At 32.2% G+C, this 22,810-nt stretch overlaps 3 protein-coding genes and 1 long non-coding RNA gene across 5 annotated transcripts; 2 read left to right on the plus strand and 2 right to left on the minus strand.

Moving 5' to 3' along the window:
* Positions 1 to 234: 234 nt before the first annotated feature.
* On the minus strand, positions 235 to 5,401 carry LOC126974862 (FGGY carbohydrate kinase domain-containing protein-like). Of its 2 annotated transcripts, none has more exons than XM_050822555.1 (6): positions 5,301 to 5,401; positions 5,034 to 5,163; positions 4,706 to 4,893; positions 3,756 to 4,621; positions 2,223 to 2,445; positions 235 to 849 (listed from the first exon to the last, which is right to left on the minus strand). In XM_050822555.1, exons 3-6 carry the CDS (start codon positions 4,889 to 4,891, stop codon positions 493 to 495), a joined length of 1,632 nt encoding a protein of 543 aa, XP_050678512.1. In that variant the 5' UTR covers positions 4,892 to 4,893; positions 5,034 to 5,163; positions 5,301 to 5,401; the 3' UTR covers positions 235 to 492. The 2 variants fall into 2 exon arrangements, with proteins under 2 accessions (XP_050678512.1, XP_050678513.1); XM_050822556.1 differs by having other exon boundaries at positions 5,030 to 5,163.
* LOC126974879 (uncharacterized) lies at positions 2,318 to 7,692 on the plus strand. The gene is made up of 3 exons (XR_007731586.1): positions 2,318 to 2,459; positions 7,244 to 7,383; positions 7,563 to 7,692. It is a non-coding gene; the product is annotated as an uncharacterized LOC126974879 (long non-coding RNA).
* On the minus strand, positions 7,687 to 11,490 carry LOC126974865 (caspase-8-like). The gene has a single exon (XM_050822560.1). It carries the CDS (start codon positions 10,924 to 10,926, stop codon positions 9,346 to 9,348), a length of 1,581 nt encoding a protein of 526 aa, XP_050678517.1. The 5' UTR covers positions 10,927 to 11,490; the 3' UTR covers positions 7,687 to 9,345.
* A 2,162-nt stretch (positions 11,491 to 13,652) lies between these two features.
* On the plus strand, positions 13,653 to 15,193 carry LOC126974878 (mitochondrial translation release factor in rescue). The gene is made up of 3 exons (XM_050822580.1): positions 13,653 to 13,802; positions 13,907 to 14,142; positions 14,895 to 15,193. The coding sequence occupies exons 2-3, from the start codon at positions 13,947 to 13,949 to the stop codon at positions 15,113 to 15,115; spliced, it is 417 nt and encodes a 138-aa protein (XP_050678537.1). The 5' UTR covers positions 13,653 to 13,802; positions 13,907 to 13,946; the 3' UTR covers positions 15,116 to 15,193.
* The last annotated feature ends 7,617 nt before the right edge of the window (positions 15,194 to 22,810 follow it).

Genomic DNA, 22,810 nt, shown 5'->3' on the forward strand with positions numbered 1-22,810 from the left:
AAATTAATTTTAATAGTGGGTGTAATTTCTGTCTGCTCGGTCTGGTAGTACAGTTTCACCTTTGCTATCCGAAGAATTCTACTATGCTAAATACTTCTATGCTACATCATTTGAAAAATTCACAAACTTGTTCGATAGCATAAAATCATTTATTCAAAATTGTCTGTTATATTGATGTAACGCTAAATTAGAGTAAATGATATTATGTTAAGACTGAAAAATGAAACTAGTAACTAATAACATTCGCTAACAAGAAATAAAGTATTTATTCATCACACACAACATATTACATAATATCATAATAAAATTAACAAAATTAAATAACAATGTAATGTCACGAAAACGACACTCACCACTCAGCATATTTGGAATTGGGATTATCTTTTATATATCCTTACCAAGCCGTCCTGTTATTGGAAAGCACGGTTCCAGATGTCACAGGTCTTAAAAGTGTCCGTAAAAATATTGAATTTTAATTAGAGTTTATAATAATTAACACATCATATTTCTGTACTGCATCTGATCATGGAACATTTTAAGGAAAACATTAAATTTTTTATCATGAAATGATTTTATATTCTTATTTGGCTGAATAGCATCCGCCTTTCCTCCCATGTTCTCAATGGCCGATTGGACACTGTTAAAATACTGAGATGCGCATGCACCTAGTATAGCCGATCCAACTAAAACGGATTCTTTTTCATGTGGTTTCAGTATTGGTATTCCAACTGAGTCAGCTTGTATTTGTATGAAGAGTGGATCTTTAGCTAAACCACCACAAATAAGCATAGATTTGAATGGTCTATATCCCGCCTGTACTAAGGCTTCAATTATATGTCTCGTGCCATACTAAAAAAAGGAATACATTAGACTATTAATTTAAAGGTCCAGAACAATAACAGAAATATCACAGAAATTGTGAAGATTTTAAATCAATAGGTCAAAAATAAATATGATAGTTTGAGAAAGTTATTTACAATTAGATACCCAAGATTAGGTCCGGCGTCTTTCGAAGAGCGGTGATATGACACATGAAGTTTTTTGATGGTTAACGCGCAAACTTGAAGGGGTTAAATTGAACAAGATGCATTTTACCCCATACAGCGACCTTCTCAAGAATGAATCTTTACAAGATACAAGTTTCTTACGGGTCGACGATTTGCCGTGATAAATATTATATTAGGGTTTAACCCTACCTATTTTGGTAAATCCCTCTAAGTATAAGCAGGAGTCAGACGGTCAATAAATATCACGATCCAATATCACGATACCTGCCTCAATATATGTATATTGAATCAACAAGTCTTACTACATTTTGAATAGTTATTGACTTCAATAATGTCAGTTTCCAGAAGATCAAATTCAAATATTTTTATTCAAAATAGGATGTGACATCACAATATATTGAAAGTCAAAAACTATCACCCATCATTCCAAAAATAATGCCTCAGACCTGAGAAGTACGGGCACAACAAACTCAGCGGACTTTTTTTTTCATAAAAAAATATGGTTACAAAGTAATATCGTACAATTAAACTTATTATTTAATGGCCAGGCAATGTGAACATTATAAGATTTTTTCATCACAATTCCGATCATTCTTCCGAGTAGACACGTGTTTCCTAATAATGGACGATAAAAGTAAGGCCTGTATTGCCATTCATATTGGCCTTATACTAAATTTCGGCAATACTGGAATGTTTTGATGTTTCAATTTTATTTAAATGATTTACGGAAATTTCATCTTAGGCTGTTTGTTTTCTTTCGAACAACCTCTCTCGAGATGTCTGTCTTCTAACTTTTGTAAATAGATACAAGGCGATCGAGTGCTTTATTTCATTTATATTATAAGTAGTGGGCATTTGTTACATTAGACATCTCCGGTAGAGTTTTAAACAGTTGAATAAAATGTTTGAGAACTATGTTATTACATTGTTCAGACTCTTCTATAGAAGACGGTGAAGCCGCACTCATTCGTCTTCACTAAGATCGATTACGTACTGACGATATTGACAGCACGCACGCTCACAGTTACTATATATATATATATATATGGGCAGATATTAATGGATCACAAATAATCTAGATTTTACACATCAATAAATATTGAAGAGATCTCAAGGATCACGGTAATTATTGACCGTATAGTTTGAAATGGTCTAAAGAAAAATATTGGGACTTTCAGTACAACTTAATTGTATTTGTTTATTTTAAATACTCACAGCTAGAGCTTGTAATGTTGCCAAATATAGTAGTGCTAAATTTTCCTCACTTTTATCAATTTTTAGTCCAACTATCATACCAGTAAGACTGGGATCTGCTATTGGTGAACGATTCCCATGAAAATCAGGCCACACATGAAGATCTTTTGTTAAAAAGTTTACATCACTTAATCTTCTGGACTTAGCCATCCCTTGAAGTAATTTTCGTAAATGCATCCTTAAGCTGTAAAATATGAGGTATGACATTGTATTAAAACTTAATTTTACAATAATTTATTTACATACACATAACGTTACTACATTGTAACGTAATATATTAATATTTTGCCCGCCTAATAACCAGATACTGATAATAGACTTAGATTTTTAGCCACAACTCCAATTAAAAATTAGGCGCAGTTACTTGCAATAACTTGTGCTAAATTAAATTTTTATAACATATTTTATACATAGATATCTATATACTTACCCCCTTATTCATAATGGTCCGCTAACTTTAAACAGCCGCTAAGGAGTGTTTTTTCTCATTCTGACTTAGGTCAATAGAAGAAGACAGAGTGTGAATTAGCAATGCTTTAAGTTAGCAGACTATTATGAATAAGGGGGTTAATATATAAGAAAGAATGTTAGCCCAATTGAAATGAATTTTTGCTTAAATATAAAGGACGGCATGACTACTGCGTCCGAATATTACGTAAGTATGCGCCGGGTAGGGTTCACTGGTGGCAATTATTTTTGTCTTTTGAACAATAGGTCATATTGATATGAAATGTTGGATATATGTGGTAGAATTGGAACACCATTAACTAATATGGTTAACTACGGTTATGGTTAACCTACGCTCGTAAATGCGGTCGAAGATGCGGGTATCAGCTTATTTCTTTAATAAACACTAGATTCGCTGTCAGCGTATGTACCTAAATGAGATAGCGATAGTGTGTAACATGTTGTGTTCATGTTTTCGTTTTGGACGATTTGTACAATGTAATTTAGACAACGTCCCAGATTTTGATAACAAATACATACATAGAACGTCATTAACTACTACATTTAATAATTACTACCTAGCTAGCTGTTATGTTATTAAATGATAAAATTAAACATTGCTTTGTTTGTTTGTCAGTATGATAATTTTTAACTTCTTATTAATAAGACTTTTTGTAAACATTCATTACAGATGAACCTGCATATTTATATAGTACTAAAGATCTATAAAATAAATATTTTTTATTCTTGACAATTTTAGTTGAAAAGTTTGTAATGTTGTAAATAAAATTCACATAATATTATACTTGATCAACAACGATAGTGTTGTTTCAACTAGATAATAAAATGTCAACATAGGTCATTAAAAGCAGTCTATTAAACTGTAGTTATAATACCTATATAATATGTTGTGACAGTATGTCTGTATAGAATGAAACACATGTTTGCATTGGCTTAACATAGATACATAGTATGAATGAATATGTTACACACATTCCCCATTATATTTTTTACCATTAATGACTAATATTTACAAAAAGCACTTACTTGCCAGTTTCAAGTTTCTGTAATAGCTTTGACCCAGCTGGATGACTTGATAGTATGTGATCAAGTAACATTCCAGATGCGCTTTGCCCTGCTTCATTAAGCCACAAATTTGGCACCATAGCACTGAAATATGGACCCCATACACCTTTCACTTCAATGGGTTTGTTATTTACAGCCATATGACAAGTTGATGTACCACATATGAGGCTAAGACGACTTGACATATCCTGCTCAATTTCACCTCCCATAGTACCAATCATACCAAGGCCACCAGCATGGGCATCAATAATTGATGTGGCCACTGGAGTATTTGGCAGCAAACCCAACAAATCAGCAATGTTAGGAAGCAACCCACCACAGAATTCTCCAGGCATTAAAACTTTATTACCAATCTTACAGAAGTTATTTTCTGCTAAATCATCTAATCCTATTTGATTGAGAAAATTCAAGTTCCAACCATGGCTACCACTAGACAAACATTCATAATTCCATTTGCAAACTAATGAGCACATAGAGCGAGACTCATATCCAGTGGCTTTCCATGTGAGAAAATCAGGGAGATCAAAAAAATGTCCATATTTTGTCCACAGTGAAGGCAGGTGTTTCTTTAGCCACATTAACTTTGGAATTTCCATTTCTAAGCTAACTTTTCCACCAACAAATTTCAGTATTTCATGACCAGTTTTGTTTATGAAGTCTGCTTCATCCTGAGCCCGATGATCCATCCACATAATTATATTTTGCTGATTAATCTTGGACTGGCTAACACTTAAGGGGTTACCATTATTATCTAGTGCAACTAGAGAGCAAGTTGCATCAAAACCAATACCTTTAACTTCCTTTGGGTTTATACCAATTATTACATCCTGTTAATTCGGAAAACAATACCAATAGTTAGTTATTATTCAATTACATCATGTAGGTAACTCATATCTGACTATTCAGCATACCTTTATGACATTCACACAAGACTCCCAAATATCAGTAGATGATTGTTCATAGAAGTCTGCTTGGGGTCTCCATATCTGAAGATTCCTTGCAGAACTTTTAATAACCTGGCCATAGCAATCCACTAATGCAGCGCGGGCACTAGTGGATCCAACGTCAACTCCAATAAAGTAAATTGATTCAGACATATCTCAAAACAGAATCCAAATAAGACAATTTATTTTTAAATTTACAATATCCAGCAATTAACAAATTTGAAATTATGTATTGTAGTACAAATGATTAACTTATATTATTGTGCATATCAATATAGAATATAGATATACCTACTGATTAGAGTAATATAACATTATGACAAAGATACTGTTAAACATAAACAGTTGATAGTTGATACGCTCTTGACTTGATGACCTTGTATTCATAATTGAGATAATCTAGGAACAGCTTCATGTCCGCTAATCTAGAATTTTATATAACATATACTACTTTACTTCGACATCTAAGGTTTTTCATTTACTTATACAATTCATTTATATTTTACTTAAATTATATATAATTTATGAATAAAATCAGTTTCTTCTATAACGTTATACATACCTACTTGATACATTCTATTTCCCGCCACTTTTTTACTTCTTATTTTTTTTTAACATTCTTGAATGACATTGTCCATTCAATTGGCTTTTAATGAAAAAATAAAAAAAATTAAAAGGAGCAGTCGATTTGTATTTATGTCACATAGAGAGAAAAAATATTCAGTTGTTATGAGTGCTCTGCAACCTTTACCTAGGTTTCCATTCCTGTCTGCTCAGTTTAACCATTTTATTATATATATTAGAAACACACAATGAAAAAGGCCATACAGTGATATTTTTCTGGGTACCTGGTCACTCTGACATTTTGGGAAACGTACAATCTGATTAGGTTGCCCACGAGGCTATTTCATGCGGAGAAATGGCAAACCATTACTCATAACTATGATTATTATTATGAAAATATTCCTTTCGGGTATTGTGAATGGGTTGACTTCTGGCAAGCCTATAGGTGGTAGAGCAGAGCATTTGCTAGGATTCTAAACTAATCAGTCAATGCCATGGTTCTCAGACTTAGAATGGAGGAAAAGGAGAATCACGCGAAAGCATTTGGACCACGGTTGCTTTCTTGATCAACTGTCGAAATTTGGAATTGTGAATAGTAATTTTTTCGAACTTGTCGAATGGATGACCTGAACCATATATTTTTATTTGGATTGGTACGAATGGACCGATTAGATGGCCGGCCAGATCCCCGGACCTTACACCATTAGATTTCTTCTTTTGGGGATACGTGAAAGAAATGCTATACAAAAAACGATACGAGAACGTGGGTGAGCTACAAACAGCATTGTGCCATATCATATCGAGTATACACCATAAAATGATAAAAAAATCAAAAGGCAGCAGACTCGTTAAAAGATTGGCGATTTGCGTAAGACATTAGTTTTTGGCCATTCTTTCGATTGGCATCATAAGAGTAGGGGTGTTTTTTTTTTACATTTAAGTCGGTTCGATTCCGAGACGAGGCAAGTAATTTTTAGAAAATCTTTGAATGCAGAATTACTAACTTTTAAAAATAAAATAAAGTCTTCTTTCAGTAAAATAGCCTATCTTCGATATTTAAGGTACTTTCCCTTCATGTCCCATAGCTTTGGGACACCTTGTATAAGTACATAAATGGTTATAATTTATATTGTTACGAAAAATAAAACTGGCTAGAATTCTATATACATCAATATTTATATTACTTATATAAAAGGACTGAAATTGAAGTAGGAAAAGGAATTTTAATAAACAAAAGCGAGGAAATAAAAGCGGAGCGGTCATGTCGAGGACAGGCAATAGTGGAGGCAAATGCAAGGAGGAAATAGAAAGTGCGATGAAATATAACACTGCATAAAACTCTGGAAATCCCGGTTTTATTTTGGGCATTGTAGGAAAACATTCATTTTACTTTGTTCCTTTCTTTTAAAATACTATGTTACTGAAGAGTTATTAGTTTTTGGCCATTCTTTTGACTGGCATTATAAAAGTAGGGGTGTTTTTTTTACATTTCAGTTGTTTCGATTCCCAGACGAGGCAAGTAATTTTTAGAAAATCTTTGAATGCAGAAGTACTAACTTTTAAAAATAACATAATGTCTTCTTTCAGTAAAATAGCCCATCTTCGATATTTAAGGTACTTTCCCTTCATGTCCCATAACTTTGGGACAGCCTGTATACTAAATTTACCTGATTCTTTTCCAAATCTCAATCTTTCAATCAACTTCCTATACTTTTTGCATGGCTGATGCACAAACCGTGCAGGCCAAGAAAGGTGACAATAAAAAAAACAAAAGTGAGAATTAAGAGCTCGTTACAGTGAAAATATTATAATAAATATATTTGATATAAAGAATGGTTCGTTTTAAGAATAGGTACATGTCCTAAAATATAAATGATTACTTTAAAGAGTCTAAGCACTCTTTGCTTACCAAGTAGGTGCTATAAACTTACATTTTTTCAGATACATTACAATTGAAGTGTGTTCATCAGAAGTTCCAGAAAATAAACCATTGGCTCTGAAGTCTTACTTATTTCATGAGGCCCTTATGGATAAAATACAGCAACTTCATGGTGATTTTGGTATTGCTGCTGTTAGAACAGGTTTACTTACCAAGTATTGTAATGAAAACACTAGAATTGCTATAATTAGATGTCGACATGGACCTCATAAATTTGTTACAAGTGCCTTACCTTTTTTAACTAAATTTGGGAAATTAGATGTTACACTAAGAACTCTCCATGTTGGTGCAACATTAAAACATAGCTTTGTGTTTATACAGAAACATCAAAGGAGCTATTTAGATTTAATGTGGTCAAAGCTTAAGACTGATGATGAAAGAAAAGCACTAGAAGCAGCTGTTTTAGATTTCACAAAAACAGATGTGTCTCTGAATAAAGAAGGCCTTTTAAAATTATAATTATATTATAAGTAAGTATACAATAAAGTACAAAATGGTATTATTATTATAAAATGATTTTACATTATTATTTGATAAATATACTTTTAAAATGATCATGTTCATTGCTTTTTCCACAAATTTATATGATTAAGTAATAAATTATAAAGTTCCAACATTATTTTGTAGGAAATAACAGGGTATTTAGAATTGAGTATATAAAATAAAAATGTCAATCTAACTACTTCTATGTCAACAAATATTGAGGTTAGAATTTCTTGTTTTATTATAGTACCACCTATCAGATTCAACAGAGCAAGAAGCATGATACACTGACAGACTGTTAAAGAGCAGGTGAAATAAGTCTCATAACAAAGTGGTGGTCATTTACAGAAATAAGACAGCTCTAATGGTGATGGCCAGAACTATGAGAAGAGACAGCAGGAAAAACTAGACAAAATTGTAATAACTACCAACCACAAGATGAAGATGATGAGGGCAGAAAGTTGTGGGAAGGCAATACAGTATTATAAAAACAAGTGCTATTTGGAAAGCAAAGAATATATGGAAGAAGCTGGAGGATGCTTATGTGAATTAAAATATTTTATAATATACTGTAAATAGCAGCAATAAAGGATTATTAAATAATATGGATAATTATGAGTAGACCTATCAGTCTCAAACAAAATGTGATGAAGTAAATTAGTTACCAAAACAACCTCTAGAAGATTTACATAAATTATCACTGTAATTATTATGAGAGTATAAAAGCAATATCTAATAGCAATCTATCAATTGTTCAATTTTTAAAATCTGGCTAACGGATAGATTAACCCACATTCTGTTCCCTACTACATTTGAGAATGAAATCCATTACTCAAAAGCACAAGATAATACATATTATTATACACATCTTTTGGATTCACATACATTAGTAAATATACAAAGTAAGAATGGTAAGAACACTAGAAGGCATCTAAAATATTAGCACCTAATATTATCAATAAAAAGCAGTAAATTATTGTAAACAAGTATTAAACTTTTTTCTGCTGATATATTGGCGAATTGTGCAGTACACCAATTTATTGTTAACAACTATGTTACCACGATTCATACAAATAAATCATTTCATTTCATTTCATTTCTGATCAAGCAAACCTGAAACTGCATTTACTGAGTAAAAATATTCTTAATTCAAATTGTAAACAAGAAATGTTTTTACCAGTAATTGGACATCTTTCTTGATCACTACACTTTTATCTTCAGCCTGGTTATCAAACATCAAAGCTTACCAATATCTAGTTACCAGCTAAATTACTAAAAAGTTTTATCTAAGTATATGTATTATCCTAGACAGATATTTTACAATAATACTTTTTATTGTTTTCTTTACAATCTAGCCTAGGGCTAGTAAGCAATTTGTTTTTTTAGATCCATCCATTGACATATAATAAACAACAAGAATGGGAGTGTATTCAAAGCCTCCTATTAAAAGTGTGATTGTGAGTCTAGTTGTTTATAGTATGTCAATGACTAAATCTAAAAATTTGTCCATTAGCACTTTTTTATTTTAGTCTATGAATGGGAAGACATTGTGTTACTACAATAACCGAGAAGGTTTAGCTGTTACGACACATTAATCTTATTCATAGCCTTGGCACAGTGGTCAATTCATTTTCAAATACAGTTTTTTTCTTAGTGTAGATTCAAATATTGGTACTTGTGCCTTTTGTATCTTAGTACAGATTTTTGTTACAATATGTGTCACTTTAGTAAATATGTCATATAAATGTTCCTTGTTTGCTAACTTTTTGAGCATTATGCATAAAATTTGAATAAATATAGAGCCTGCCTCTTCATTTCTATAGGCCTTATATTCAGGCGCTGTCGCCCAGTAAATTAGGAAATCTGATTTTCTAAGAAACTCAGTTGTTGAAGGGCCATCTGCAACAAATCTATTTCTGTTGTTTTCAGGCTCCACATCAACTTGACAGGCCTGGACTATAAGAACTTTAGGTTTTCCATGCAACTTTTCACCAATATCTGAATCTAGCAGTTTTTGTATATCTTCAATTTTTACTTGAACTGAGTCTGCAGTAAAGATACAGCCCCTTACACCATGTGACAAAACACATAAAATAAAGATACTGTCATCTTCTATGACAAAATCTTTGATAACATCTCTTATAAATGTAAACATCTGCTTATGGTCTAAATTTGTAGCAGATTTGACCTCAAAATTAAGTAATTTCATGATTTTTTCTAAAGCATTTTTATCTTTAGTGGAGCCATGGCGGGTTTCTAGATTTGTGATCATTTTATTTTCAATGCTCTGTTTTAATGGATAGAACTCATTCTGATTAATAATACAGCATACACCCACCCTTTCTGTATTTTTGATTGAGTATGCATCCTTATAATTTTCTATATTATCTGATTTGAATTCATATGAAATATTTTCATCAACCAATTGATTTAGTAAATCAAATGCATCATTGCTCTCCTTTTCACATGTTGATTTTTCTATTACCAACTGTGATTTTTTTGTCACATTAATATTTGTGTTTGAGTGCCCAATGGCATTGTCATAGTCAAAAGAATCTTGCATGTCAATGAGATAGGAAGTGTAATCATTTAACTCCGGAAATCGTTTAAGTATCTCAGGCAGGCAGCCAAAGTCAACTTTGTTTTCATGTAAATTATGAGGCTGGGGTAAAATAATTAACTTTCTAGACATTAACTCAAGAAATATTAATTCACAGCTTTCATATTCTATTGTATCTATATCAAAAGATAGTAAAGATTTCTTAAGTTTATCTAAATTCTCTGCTGTTATATTCTCACATAATCGATAAAGCAACTTTTTTCCAGGATGCACATTGCTTGTGATTAATATATTATTTGGGTGATAGTGTTGTTTCACAACATCAACATCAAAGCCTAATCTTTTAATGATGCGATAAAGTCGGCAGATACACAAGGCTTCCAGAAGCTCATATTTCCATGTAGGGCGATTCTGTGAGTGAGTAACCCAATTTAATAATAAACTGATATTGTCGTTTTCCACATTCTTTGATGATCTTTGATAAACAAGTAATCGTTGCAATGCAGTTTCAGGCACCTCATACAATAGAAAAACTAATGATATAATATCATATGGTTCTAAATCATTTTGCATCTTAAAAATAGTATCTAGATTTATGTTTTGTAGACCACTATCCAGTGGATGTTTGTTATTGCGTATCATTTTAAAAACCGTTACACCACTTTAAACATACATGTAACAAACTTAAAAACACTGAATACTTAGATATAATATAATATATACAACAATACAATATTCTTTAAACACTTACGTATAAAATGTATAGATAATATTGTTATAATAGGTAGGTATGATAAATTATTATGTTAGGGAAGGGAAATCCCGTTAATGTTAACAAAATCTATCTTTAAAGTACAGATATATTACAAAGTTTACCTACATTTTTACAAGTAAATAAGTCGCATACAGACTATTTGAAAAGTAACTTCGGGAAATCGTCGTTGAAATTGATGAGGCGTCCTCTCTATAAGATTCGCGAAGTAGCTTTCATGAAATTGATGGTCAGACTTAGTGAACCGACTAACAGTCTCCACATGGACATGTATATAAAATTGTCATATTATATTAATTATCACACTGACACAGGTCCCGGGTTCAAATCCTAAATATATATTCCTCAATTTTGAATATTAATGCTATTTTTGTATGGTCAATAATTAAATAGGTGTATTGTAATAAAACTGACTAAAGAGAATATAACCACTACGTTCAAAACTGACTACACTTCTCTAATCTATTCTATTACGATTCTATTTTTTCTACTGTGGCAGGTATACCACATGTTAGCCAATGTCAGTAGACCACCAAGCTGGCAAGCTTACCTTACGGTATTGAATTGTATTCTAATTCTAATGAATACAGTACAGTCATGATCAGTGCTAAAGATTGAAACAAGTTTTATTTTCTTATTTTATACCTGAAACAAATATACATATTGTTAGACTTAAATTATTAAAAATAAGTATATAGTATATTATAGTATTTGAGTATATAATTACACAAAATAAAGGACAGGAAAAAATAAATAGGAAGTTGGGCTGGGAACTTCATCAGCTAAAAAACTGTACAAAGAAGATTGCATTAAAGGACAATTGAAGAGCAAATGATCCACATTTCCTTCATATAGGTCACATTCACAAAGAAAGTTTACTCTAATCCTAAGTTTAGCTAAAAATGATGGAGTGTAAGCGCGGTTACACGACAAACAGTTGATATTACTGACACGGGAGTGGGTCAGGGATTTTAAATAATACTCCGCTTATAGGAACGAGTCTTTATTTGCGTTCACTTTTTCTGAACCTGCACTTCGCCGGTCTGCCGCTGTTCCTCTTGTGGGCGGCGTACCTTCAACGCGTCACACCGCACCGAACACTAAGTCTCTTCTATCTTCTTCCTCTTGGAACACTTTCACTTTTCACTACTTCTTCTTTTCTTCTTCTTCTTTACACTTTCGAGTCAGAACTAGAACTGCCGTAGGCCACGCTTAGTACGGCTGATATACCCCCGGATCCGTTCTACTTTCAAAATGATTCTCCCATTCCATCTTTAAATTTAAATTGTACTAGAAAATTCTTTTAACTATTTTTATCCTGCTTACACATTTTCCATCCCTTTTTTTTCTGTTCGATTTGAACCTGAACTTACTAGAAATTTCCTTTAACTTTACAAAACCCAAAAAAATCCATACACTGGTAGATGTATCGAACCCGGGTCTACAGCGTCTAAAGTAAACACTTTTCCGCTGAGCTACGAGTATTGCTGACGGAGCTGTTGAAATTAACAATGTATTGAAGTTTGACAACTCTCGCCATATACTTCGAAGGGTTGCTACGCAACATTACTGTTTTATCGGGAATCTTAAATTTGGAAAACCAAGGTTTTAGAGGTATTTCAGGTTGGAATTCTTCACAAAAAGTACCTTTTCAAATTTTTGGATACTTGCCATATATTGGCCCAACTCTCATACATCTTGCGTATTAGGATGGTGCGCAATTCATGAGATAAAATTTCAGAATATTGGGGGGAACCTGTTTGGATTAGCTGACCTTGCACAGGAATCTTTATTTTCATTACCGAGGACGCCTGAATGACCTGGAATCAAAGCTAAAACTAGGTTAATATTAAGGTCGTTCACTCGAGTCAAAGCACTCTCAATGATTCTCTTATTTTGAGTATAATTGAAAACTGACTTTTCGATTTAAATGGATTCTATAGTATTGATTGAAGGCAACTATTAGAGTAGAAGTGTTCCTGCAATGAGACGTAACAATTAAAATTGCTTCAAGGATGGCAAATGATTCCCCAGTTAAAACATAAGTGACAGATCGGCACCGATTACTAAGTATAATTCTAGTCGAGGGATTCCAAATTGCAACACCAGACGGACTCATGTCTGTTTTTGCAGCATCAGTGAAGATCTTATGCCAATTTTGGAAATGTGAGTACATTGTTAGAGAGAAAATTTGATAGTTGATTCCCACATGGGTAACAAGTAGGCATATGTAAAACTACTCTGTGGTAGTTAGTACCTAGTACGGTCTACGTAATAATTATTACTAATTTTGAATTTATTGCAAAGAGGATGTAAATACACCGAAATATCACAGACGTACGAAATATTTAGTATCTATGAAACGTGCAGTGATTTGACTGTAGTTTGAAATAGTATTTTACGTATAGCGATTCATAAATCATTATTAAATTCAATATTGTTGATGTTGAATGGTCAATAGATTGTGGACCACCTGTGGATTATAGTGATTGGAGATGAAACTGAAAGTTAAAATTACAACTTCGAATTACTTATTGTAAAATTATAATAAAATTGTTATTTGAAGGGTTTGTTTATTATAATGTCGATAACTAGAAATGAAGTATTAAAATTGTATAAATCTATGTTACAATATTCTAAGACTATTACATTAACTGATGCTCAATATTACAAAAGAAGGGTTGCTGCTGAATTTAAGAATAATAAGACCCTAACAAATTTAGATGAGATAACACATGCCTATAGGGTAAGAAACTATTGACTATTATATAAAACGTTTTATTATTTTTGTACTGCTACAATCTTGTTACGTATTGTATTATATACCTAGTTATTATTAATTTATTTCAGAAAGGAGAAGCTTTATTGAGAAGAGGTTCAATTGTATAAAATGTTCTCCAGATTTAGACTATATTGTAGAACTTTTCAGTCAACATTCACGGCTTCCAAGCATACTATAGATTACTCAAAGGTTCCAAAGATTAATGAAAACGATTTAGAAGAGCATTTTGTGAGGGGAAGTGGCCCTGGTGGTTCAGCTGTTAATAAAAATGCCAACTGTGTTGTTCTATCTCATAAGCCAACAGGTAACTGTGTTAAGAAAACCATTAAACTTATTTTGTTTTTCTATCCATTATTCTATTCCACTAATATCAATGACAGCAATTTTTTTTAAGTATACTAGTATAGCCTGATGACGACCTGTATAGCCGAGTGGTTAGCGATCCTACCTACTAAGCTAGAGGTCCCGGGTTCAAATCCCGGTAGGTGCAAGCATTTATATGATGAATATGGATGTTTGTTTCCGAGTCATGGATGTTTAAATTTATTTATGTATGTTTAAGTAAGTATATTGAATTAAATATATCATTGTCTTGTAACCCATAACACGGGCTATATATGCTTAACTTGAGGCAAGATAATTTGTGTAAAAAGTGTGTCAATATTATTATTACTAGTCTAGACAACCTGACAGCCAAATAATGTGTGACCAATTTTGATTTTTGAATCTGTGTGTTAGCTAATGGTTTCATATTCAAAACATCAAGGAGCTGATGCCAAGTGCGGCTGATTGTTTATGATTTGTCAATCAAAATTGGTTACAGTAACATTACCTATGCTAACTTTTCATATTTGCTGTATTTCCATTACATAGGTTCCTCTGTCATCTACATTTTGTTTGTCAATATTCTAATATGTTTTGAGTCTATGCAAAAATAAAAGAAATAGTAAAAGAGTTGAGTAAAAGACTAACTACAAGCGAGCCTGTGACAGTTCTATACAGTACTTAGGTGGTCGACTGGCATTTTATAATATTCTCACAATAACTGAATTTCAGGGATTGTTATAAAATGTCACAACAGTAGATGTCAAGATGAAAACAGAAAAAATGCAAGAGAAATGCTGATATCCAAACTCGATGATATTATGAATGGTGAAGACAGTGTTGCAGTACAGAAAAGGAGAATAGAAGAGAAAAGAGTAAAGAGAGCTGAATATAAAAAGAAGAAAAAGGCAATTCTCAAAGAAGAATGGAAGAAACGTGAAGGATTATCATAGATCTATGCAAATACAGTTATATATAGTTAGATAAAATTCAATAAATTGTATTATTATGTTGAATAATTTTACACATTATTAATGGTATTTGATTTCACCTTTTATAGTGTTTTATGACAGTCTTCTAGAATCGGAATTCACATAGGTAAACATTAACAGTTTATAAAAAGCACTTTTAATCTATTTAGTTATAATAATATAATCAGCAAGCAGGACTGAATTAAATAGAAAAAATAAATTGATGAGGCGAGCAAGACAAGCAAACATGCCAGCAACAAATAACTTTTTACTCCTACTTCCTTAAGTCGCTTTACTAAATTTTTTGTTGTTGAGTGATGTATAAGCTTATACAACATCCCAGAAAATGTACAAAACAAATTTGAAAGAATAAAATGTTATATTGGTAAAGATGATAAATGCCTCAGTGATACCACAGATTGGGAATGCAGTGATCACACTCATATTATATTGTAACAATATTTTATTTAAAAGAAAGAACCCTGTTAGATATTTGCCCACGTTCTTTTCAGAGCCCGAAGGCCATCTTACAGCAATAGTTGTCTATTATGAATTGACTTCCGTTCCATGATTTGAGTCCTGTCGGGTGACTCTCCGCGGCCGTGAAGCGTCTCTTAGGCCGTTCCCGTTTTCGCCGAAAAGCTATGTAAGTGTCACCCGAGTCCGACATGTGGGGCCAGTTTCGGGGTCTAAATACGTAAATTTACCTCTAAAAAAGTCACGGACCACATTATATAAAATTTTAAAACCGCGCTGCACCTTGAAAAAACAGTGCAATCAACGATTCAGACATTTTTGTATTGAGATTTGCTGATATTATGTCGTGATTTTGTTCAAAATTCAGACCCATAACAAACTCGACAAGCTTACAAACACAACTGATAGATGGCGCATATATGGGCTTAAATCATCAAATGACTCGCTTCGGGAAAATTTCAAGTTGATATACATCCCAAATTAGTCCCTTCCAGTTCCATCCTAAAGGCATAATATATATAAATTTAATGTAGGTATTTAAGAAAAAACATTACTGAATTCCCGAAAATTTCAAGAAGAAAGACTAAACTGTATGATCTATGTACCTAATAGGTTAGCTAGTGTTACAAAGAGTCCAAGCCCCAAGGTTTTCAATTTAGCAATAAAATACCAGACAATGTAGGTACTAGGATTCACTGAGCACAAATCTAAGAAATATAGTAAAGTTTCTTTAAAAAAGAAGGCTCAGTATCATATAGAAGATAATAATGCATGGTTCTTGACTAGTTCTGTGCAGGCCAAGCAAAATAGTATATGTAGTATCATATTAAGTAGGCTAAGCAATTTTGTTATCATATGATTTCAAATATGGGCTTGGAGTTTCTTATTCGTTCTTCTCCCCTTGTCAAAGCCCCTTTACGAAGCTAGCAAGCGTAGCTTCGTGACGTTTAGAAAGTGTTGTTGCAATTAGTTATTCAAATTCAAATATTTATATTTTTAATAAGGCTTAAAATCACTTATTGAACGTTAAAAACTACCATTCATTCGAAATAGTGTGCCTCAGACCTAAGAGGATTGGCGCAAGACGTTCTGCGTGCATTTTTTCTTAATTAAGTTACAATAATATGTCGTACACTTCAATGTATAATTAAATAGCCTGAGGGCGTTTGCTCCATGCCCAGTCTATGGTATCATTAAGAAATAATTTATGTTATACTACGTTTATAACTATAACGTTTACCACACAAATGTTCTTTAACAATTCTTTTGAATTTCAACGTTTCAGCAGTCAGAGGATTCTACCTTTGCTTCCTTCTGTCATTTAAATGTTCCTCTTCACCTTTTCTTAACCTGCTCAATAAAGATCAAAGCTTTTATGTTTGTTGGATTATTAAACTGTATTATCATTATATTGATATAATTACATTTGATAACACAATGTTACTTGTAATTTGTATCCTTATTTGACCTTTGTGATTTGTAAATGTTTTAAATGATGATCTAAATCTTATTACTTACTTATATTAGAGTAATCGAAAAATCTCTTTATCCCTTATCGGTATTAGTTGAGTTATAATTCTGTGCTTTATGCTGCAATAAATGAAACGCGCGGCTTTTTGTAATGCTGTTGCCCGTGATTCTACTGTACTTTTCTTACAAACTCGCGGAACCTCTGTTCCTGTGTATCTACATAATATGCAGCGTGGACATACAATAGAGATATTAAATAAACATATGGGTAGACCGTAATAACGTACTTAATCGAAGGCGAATCACTCTTTTTTATGCATTGATAGGTTCCTGACTATTGACTTTATTGTGTGACTTTTTAATATAATCGCCAATAATCAACGATATGACAAGACTGCTTCCATGTTTTAAATGAGTTCACTACTGACACCTACCTATTTCGTGTCTACTTGTGCGACCAGGTAAGGATTTTTATTTTTTATTCCTATATTTTTATGTTTGAAAATTTAAATTCTATACTATAATCTTTAGATTTATTTTTAGGTTATATTTAAGTAGCTGTGCCCGTATGTTTATACGTTATTTAATGCCATTGTAGCTGTATAGGTAACAAAGTTCACTCACTTCGTTAAGCATTAAATTCAGTAGGAATAATAATAATTAATAATTAGTTAATATAATGCAAACATCAAAAATGTTGCCTTACGCGAGGCTGAAAAGCGACCGACATTATGAAGTCCTTGACCCAAATATCAATCTGTCCCGCTGCTCAGTTTTAGCTGAGAAACACCAATATCACTACGAATAACTAACCGACGTTATATTTTTTATTTATTTATTGAAAAGACCAACAGCTTAAATATTAGAAAAAAATCTTAAATATTTGTGTAGATATAACAGCTAATTACAGTACTATCTATAATCTATATAAACAAAACACTTTTGCCTTCAAAATCAGTTAGAATTGAACGCGTCTAAGTGCAACATTCTGATATTCACTCGTAAACGTAATGTACTATTGTTTGATTATGTTATGTTATTAGTAATAGTCTGATGACATACGGTATTTTACTTTGGGGACATGCTGCCGATGTTAACACCATTTTCACACTGCAGAAGCGAGCTATTCGTGCCATCTATAAATTAGGACCAAGTGTGTCACTAAGGGAATAATTTTAGGAAATAAAAGTTTTGACTTTGACATCGCAATACATATATGAAAACCTTGTTTATGTAAAAAAAAATATAAATTCGTTTAAAAAAATTTGTGACACTCATAATGTCAATACTAGAAATAGGGATAGGCTTGCTGTTCATGTAAGTCGACTCCAAAAAGTCACAACTTCATTCAGAGGTCTGTGTATACGTTTTTATAATAAGGTCCCTATTGACATTCAGAACTTACCTTTAAATGAATATAAATCAGTGCTAAAGAAAAAGTTGTATACAAAAGGGTACTATAAAATATCTGAATATCTGGATCTAAAGAACCCTTGGGACTGAGCTGCTGGGCTGTTACATGTCTGTCTTAGTTTGATAAATGTCATTATAGTTATATAATTTAAATATTAATATTGTTTTTGTTCCTGTTTTTTAATCAATTTTAATAATCATTATCATGAGTTATGTAATTTGAAACAAAATTGTAAGTAGAGGCATTTAGTAAGCATTGCATAATATATAGATGAACTTGAATTGTTTTGTTATTCGGTAGATTTCTCGTGACAGGTATTGTCATGCTCGCTTAAATGCCTCTGCTTGTGGCGGCGACGTGGGGCGGGTCGTCCCCTTCCCTAAAATATGGTCGAGGGAGGCGATGGCTGGTCCATGCGTCATGCTCGTGAACGGGTGCTACTCGTGGGGGCTGGATGATCTTGTTACCGGGAGGGCTGCTTGATGTGTTTTTTTACTATTATTATTTCCTTTAAAGTTAAAGTTATTATATATTTTATTTTATGAAATGCTCACATAATGCCTCTATTTATTTACGGTATGTGTGGATTGATGCATCTACTATACTCAATAACTCTTGTGTTTATAAGTATTAATTAACTTTTTTTTTCTTTTTTTGACTTACTCATGTAAGCCTTTAAGTTTTTGACATTTGAGTATTTTTGTTGCGCCACTTTGCATATATTGTAATTGAAATGATTTGTAAAACAACTAAAATGTAAATCTTGACTTAAAAGAGTGGCAATGAGTTTCTTGCTACTTCTCATTAGCTCAACCCTTTACTAAGTAGCGGTAAATTCAATAAGAAACAATATTTTTATATTTTTTATTGACATTCATAAGTGTTATTTCTGTGACCTACATGAATAAAGTGTTTTTGAATTTGAATTTATTATTACTATTGTTTGACTACTTAAACGTACTAAACTTCAACGTAGCTGTCTTGTTCGAGATCTTGGTGTTCACCATGATTCAAAATTACTTTTTGATAATCAAATTAATACAATAAAACCACTAAAGCTCATGGTTTCATCATACGTAACTCAATAGTCTTTTAAAATATCAAAACTTTAAAAATACTGTTCTGTTGATTTGTCAGGCAATCTAGCGTACGCCTCTTAGTTTTGGAACCCATCTTACTTGAAGTATGTTAACCGCATCGAAAATATTCAAAGGAAATTCCTCAAACATCTTTGTTACCGTGTGAAAGTCACATACCGCTCTGATGACTACCTCAATCTTTGCAGTAAACAACATCTCCTGCCTTTAAAGTATCGTCGTGAAATAGCCGATATTACTCTCCTTCTAAAAGTAGCACCATGATTTACTGACTTCGCCACACTAACCTAAAATAAAAGAATCGTAGATTGTTAACCGAGGGTCGCAGGAATCAATTCCCGAGGTATTTAGACGGCTATAGGCCGAGTAGGAATTGATTTTTCATACTCGGAAAGTAATGTTGTTCTGATCTGATTATTGGGTGGAAAATGCTGCTTCCCTCCATAGAGAGGGAAAAACTCATAGAAATTACTTCCCATCTAAGCCGGTGTGAACTTAGCGCAAACTTCTTTGAGCGGAATAAGCCGCAACAATTACGCGGTGAGTTCCATATTTAAAATTCACAAAGTCGACATAAATTGTCCTAATTTGACAATTAATTTTAAATAGGTACTACTAATATTATTACATATTATTATCTCTGAATAGTTTAGATAAACAACTAGTTATATTTTCCTCATATTCGAAATGAAAAGTAGAGTGTTTAACACGGGTAAAAAATACTTTATTTGGCGAGCAATAACTTCAACAATCTGTTAAATAGTGTTAATAATCTAGATCTCTTCTGTTCAATCGTAGACTCTATAAGATGTACCAACAAATTCTTTACTAATAACCCTACATAATCTTAAGTTGTTACGTTATCTTTAACTTTATTGATTGTAATTTTTTTATGACATTGTAATTTAGGAATTGTATATATGCTCACGTTGCCAGTTCCATTTTTCTACTCTAGCACTAATTGTGGAACACTATTATTGCCTCTCTGTAAACATCTTTAGTATCATTTAAGTTTTCAAAGCTGTTCAGTTGTTGGTTTTCCTAATAAATAAAAATAAAAATCAACTTATGAATATTCAACTTAACTAATAATATCTATGTGTAGGTTAAAAACGTTTATGAATGCGAATGTAATATATATCTATTATATATAATGTTTATATGTTTGGATGTGTATGTGTGCGTGTAGTGTGTGTCCAAATGGTCTGTATTTTGAATTGGAGCTACAATAGGGTTCACTTAATATCTCATCTTTATGACGCGATATATAAGATTTATTTTCCTATGTTCTTCCCCATTCATATGGCCACCTCCTCTATGCAAATCGGCATATTAATATTTTTCCATTATTAGAAACATATGGGGCGCATAAACTATTAATATGTGAAACGCTTGAGTAGTTTTTTTAATATTGTTGTACACACTTTTGTTTTCTTTTTAGCATCTAATCCTCACAATCCAATACGTACCCACGACGCTCGAGTAAATCTCTATTTAGCTCTTTGGCTCCCCTACCTTTATATAAATTGATATAATTTTGTCAGGCTATCCAATACCCGGCAGATAACTATGATATCTGTTTTTACATTCATCCTATCATTTTAAATTATTTGCTAGATAACTCTATTTATACATTGTGAAACGAAAATGATGTCTCTATTCGATAGATAAGTAGCAAGGAGCCTATTCGTAACTTTACTTGGACATTGTGAAACAGCCCCTAAGTATTATGATTTAATAGGCATTAGCCTAAAATATGTGAAATGTTTTAAAGAACATACTAACTGTTAACTGTTTGCACCTACAATACCCATTAGATTGTAAAGTGCATCTAATATAAGAAGAAATCGTATTTAAACTTCAAAATGTTTTGTATCCTATTGAAACAAAAAATCTGTAATTATCTGAGAAGTACATTCATGAATAGGGGCATCGACTTTCATAAGCTTGAATATACTACCGGGATGGAAACCCCATAATTCAAAATACAAATACAATACAAAAAGAAAAAGCTTATAAATATAAACATCTTTAATATTTCTTTGTTGAAAATCCTTTTAGCTCGCTGTTTTCCACTAAAACCATTAATACAGGGTTGGTAAGCCATTATCTTCGAAACAAAAGTTACAAATACTCGAGAAGATACTTCGTTAAATTAAATAGATTGTTCGCTAATATTTCAAGTTACTCCAGGAAAGAGTCAAGAACAATAATATATAATCTCGTTTTATATGAAGTAGTATAAGTTATCTATGTTATTTTGAACGTTTCTCTACTGACTACTACTAAGTCTAAACTAAAAATCTCGAAAGATTTCCTCCCCTTTTTAAATCTTTTCTCAGATGTCAATAGTCTCAATTAGTTTTTGAGATATTTAAAAGAAGGTTAACTCACATTATTCAGTTAATTATTTATAACTATTCCAATTCAAGTGAACGGATTTTTGTTTTTCGAAAATCAATATAAAATCATATTCTAGCTTACCTGCAAACTTTGTGTTGCTAGGTACTTTAATAAAAAAAAATCAATAATAAAAAATTTTGAAACATAGATGACCGATTCTCATACAATGAATACATATATGAAATTTATCATAAAACAAAAATTATTTATTCGATTTCCATTTTTAAACCCTTTTGTGGATCTGTGGACGGAACAGAATACTTAATAAAAAATCACTATACAAAAATAGGTGTTGATCGATAGAAGTTGTATGTATGTTTTAATGCTCAATCATCTTAATATATATATTTCTTCTGTGCGTGTGTATGTCACTGAACTCCTCCTAGACGGCTGGACCGATTTTAATGAAACTTTCTGTGTGTCTTCAGGTGGATTCGAGGATGGTTTAGATTCACAATTGAACTACCTCCTAAACGGCTGGACAGATTTTGATGATTTCTTTGTGTGTTCCAGTGAATTTGAGATTGGTTTAGATTCTCAATTCCGTCCATATAATATAATTCTCCTGCTCATGTGTATGTTAATGAAAGCCTCCTAACGGCTGGACCGATTTTTCAAATTTAAGACGTGTACAGGATAACGTCTGTCAGGTCCACTAGTAGAAAAAATAAAAAATAATATTTAGGGGTTATCCTTAGACACCCTTATCATTTAGGGGTATGAAAAATAGATGTTGGCCGATTCTTAGACCTAGTTAGTTTAGTTAGTTTAGCTGGGCTGATTACACACTCTCCAAGCCTCAAGCCTCTTAATTGG

This window comes from Leptidea sinapis, chromosome 34 (assembly GCF_905404315.1).
Source record: "Leptidea sinapis chromosome 34, ilLepSina1.1, whole genome shotgun sequence".
Classification (NCBI taxonomy): domain Eukaryota; kingdom Metazoa; phylum Arthropoda; class Insecta; order Lepidoptera; family Pieridae; genus Leptidea; species Leptidea sinapis.

Bases quoted from the DNA above. Each gene is read 5' to 3' on its own strand.
- LOC126974862 (XM_050822555.1), bottom strand. From the start codon at position 4,891: ATGTCTGAATCAATTTACTTTATTGGAGTTGACGTTGGATCCACTAGT. The intron at 2,446-3,755 runs GTAAGTGCTTTT...CATATTTTACAG, and splicing joins CAGAAACTTGAAACTGGCAA to CTTAAGGATGCATTTACGAA. The intron at 850-2,222 runs GTGAGTATTTAA...TCCTTTTTTTAG, and splicing joins CAACATTACAAGCTCTAGCT to TATGGCACGAGACATATAAT.
- LOC126974865 (XM_050822560.1), bottom strand. From the start codon at position 10,926: ATGATACGCAATAACAAACATCCACTGGATAGTGGTCTACAAAACATA.
- LOC126974878 (XM_050822580.1), top strand. From the start codon at position 13,947: ATGTTCTCCAGATTTAGACTATATTGTAGAACTTTTCAGTCAACATTC. The intron at 14,143-14,894 runs GTAACTGTGTTA...ACTGAATTTCAG, and splicing joins TCTATCTCATAAGCCAACAG to GGATTGTTATAAAATGTCAC.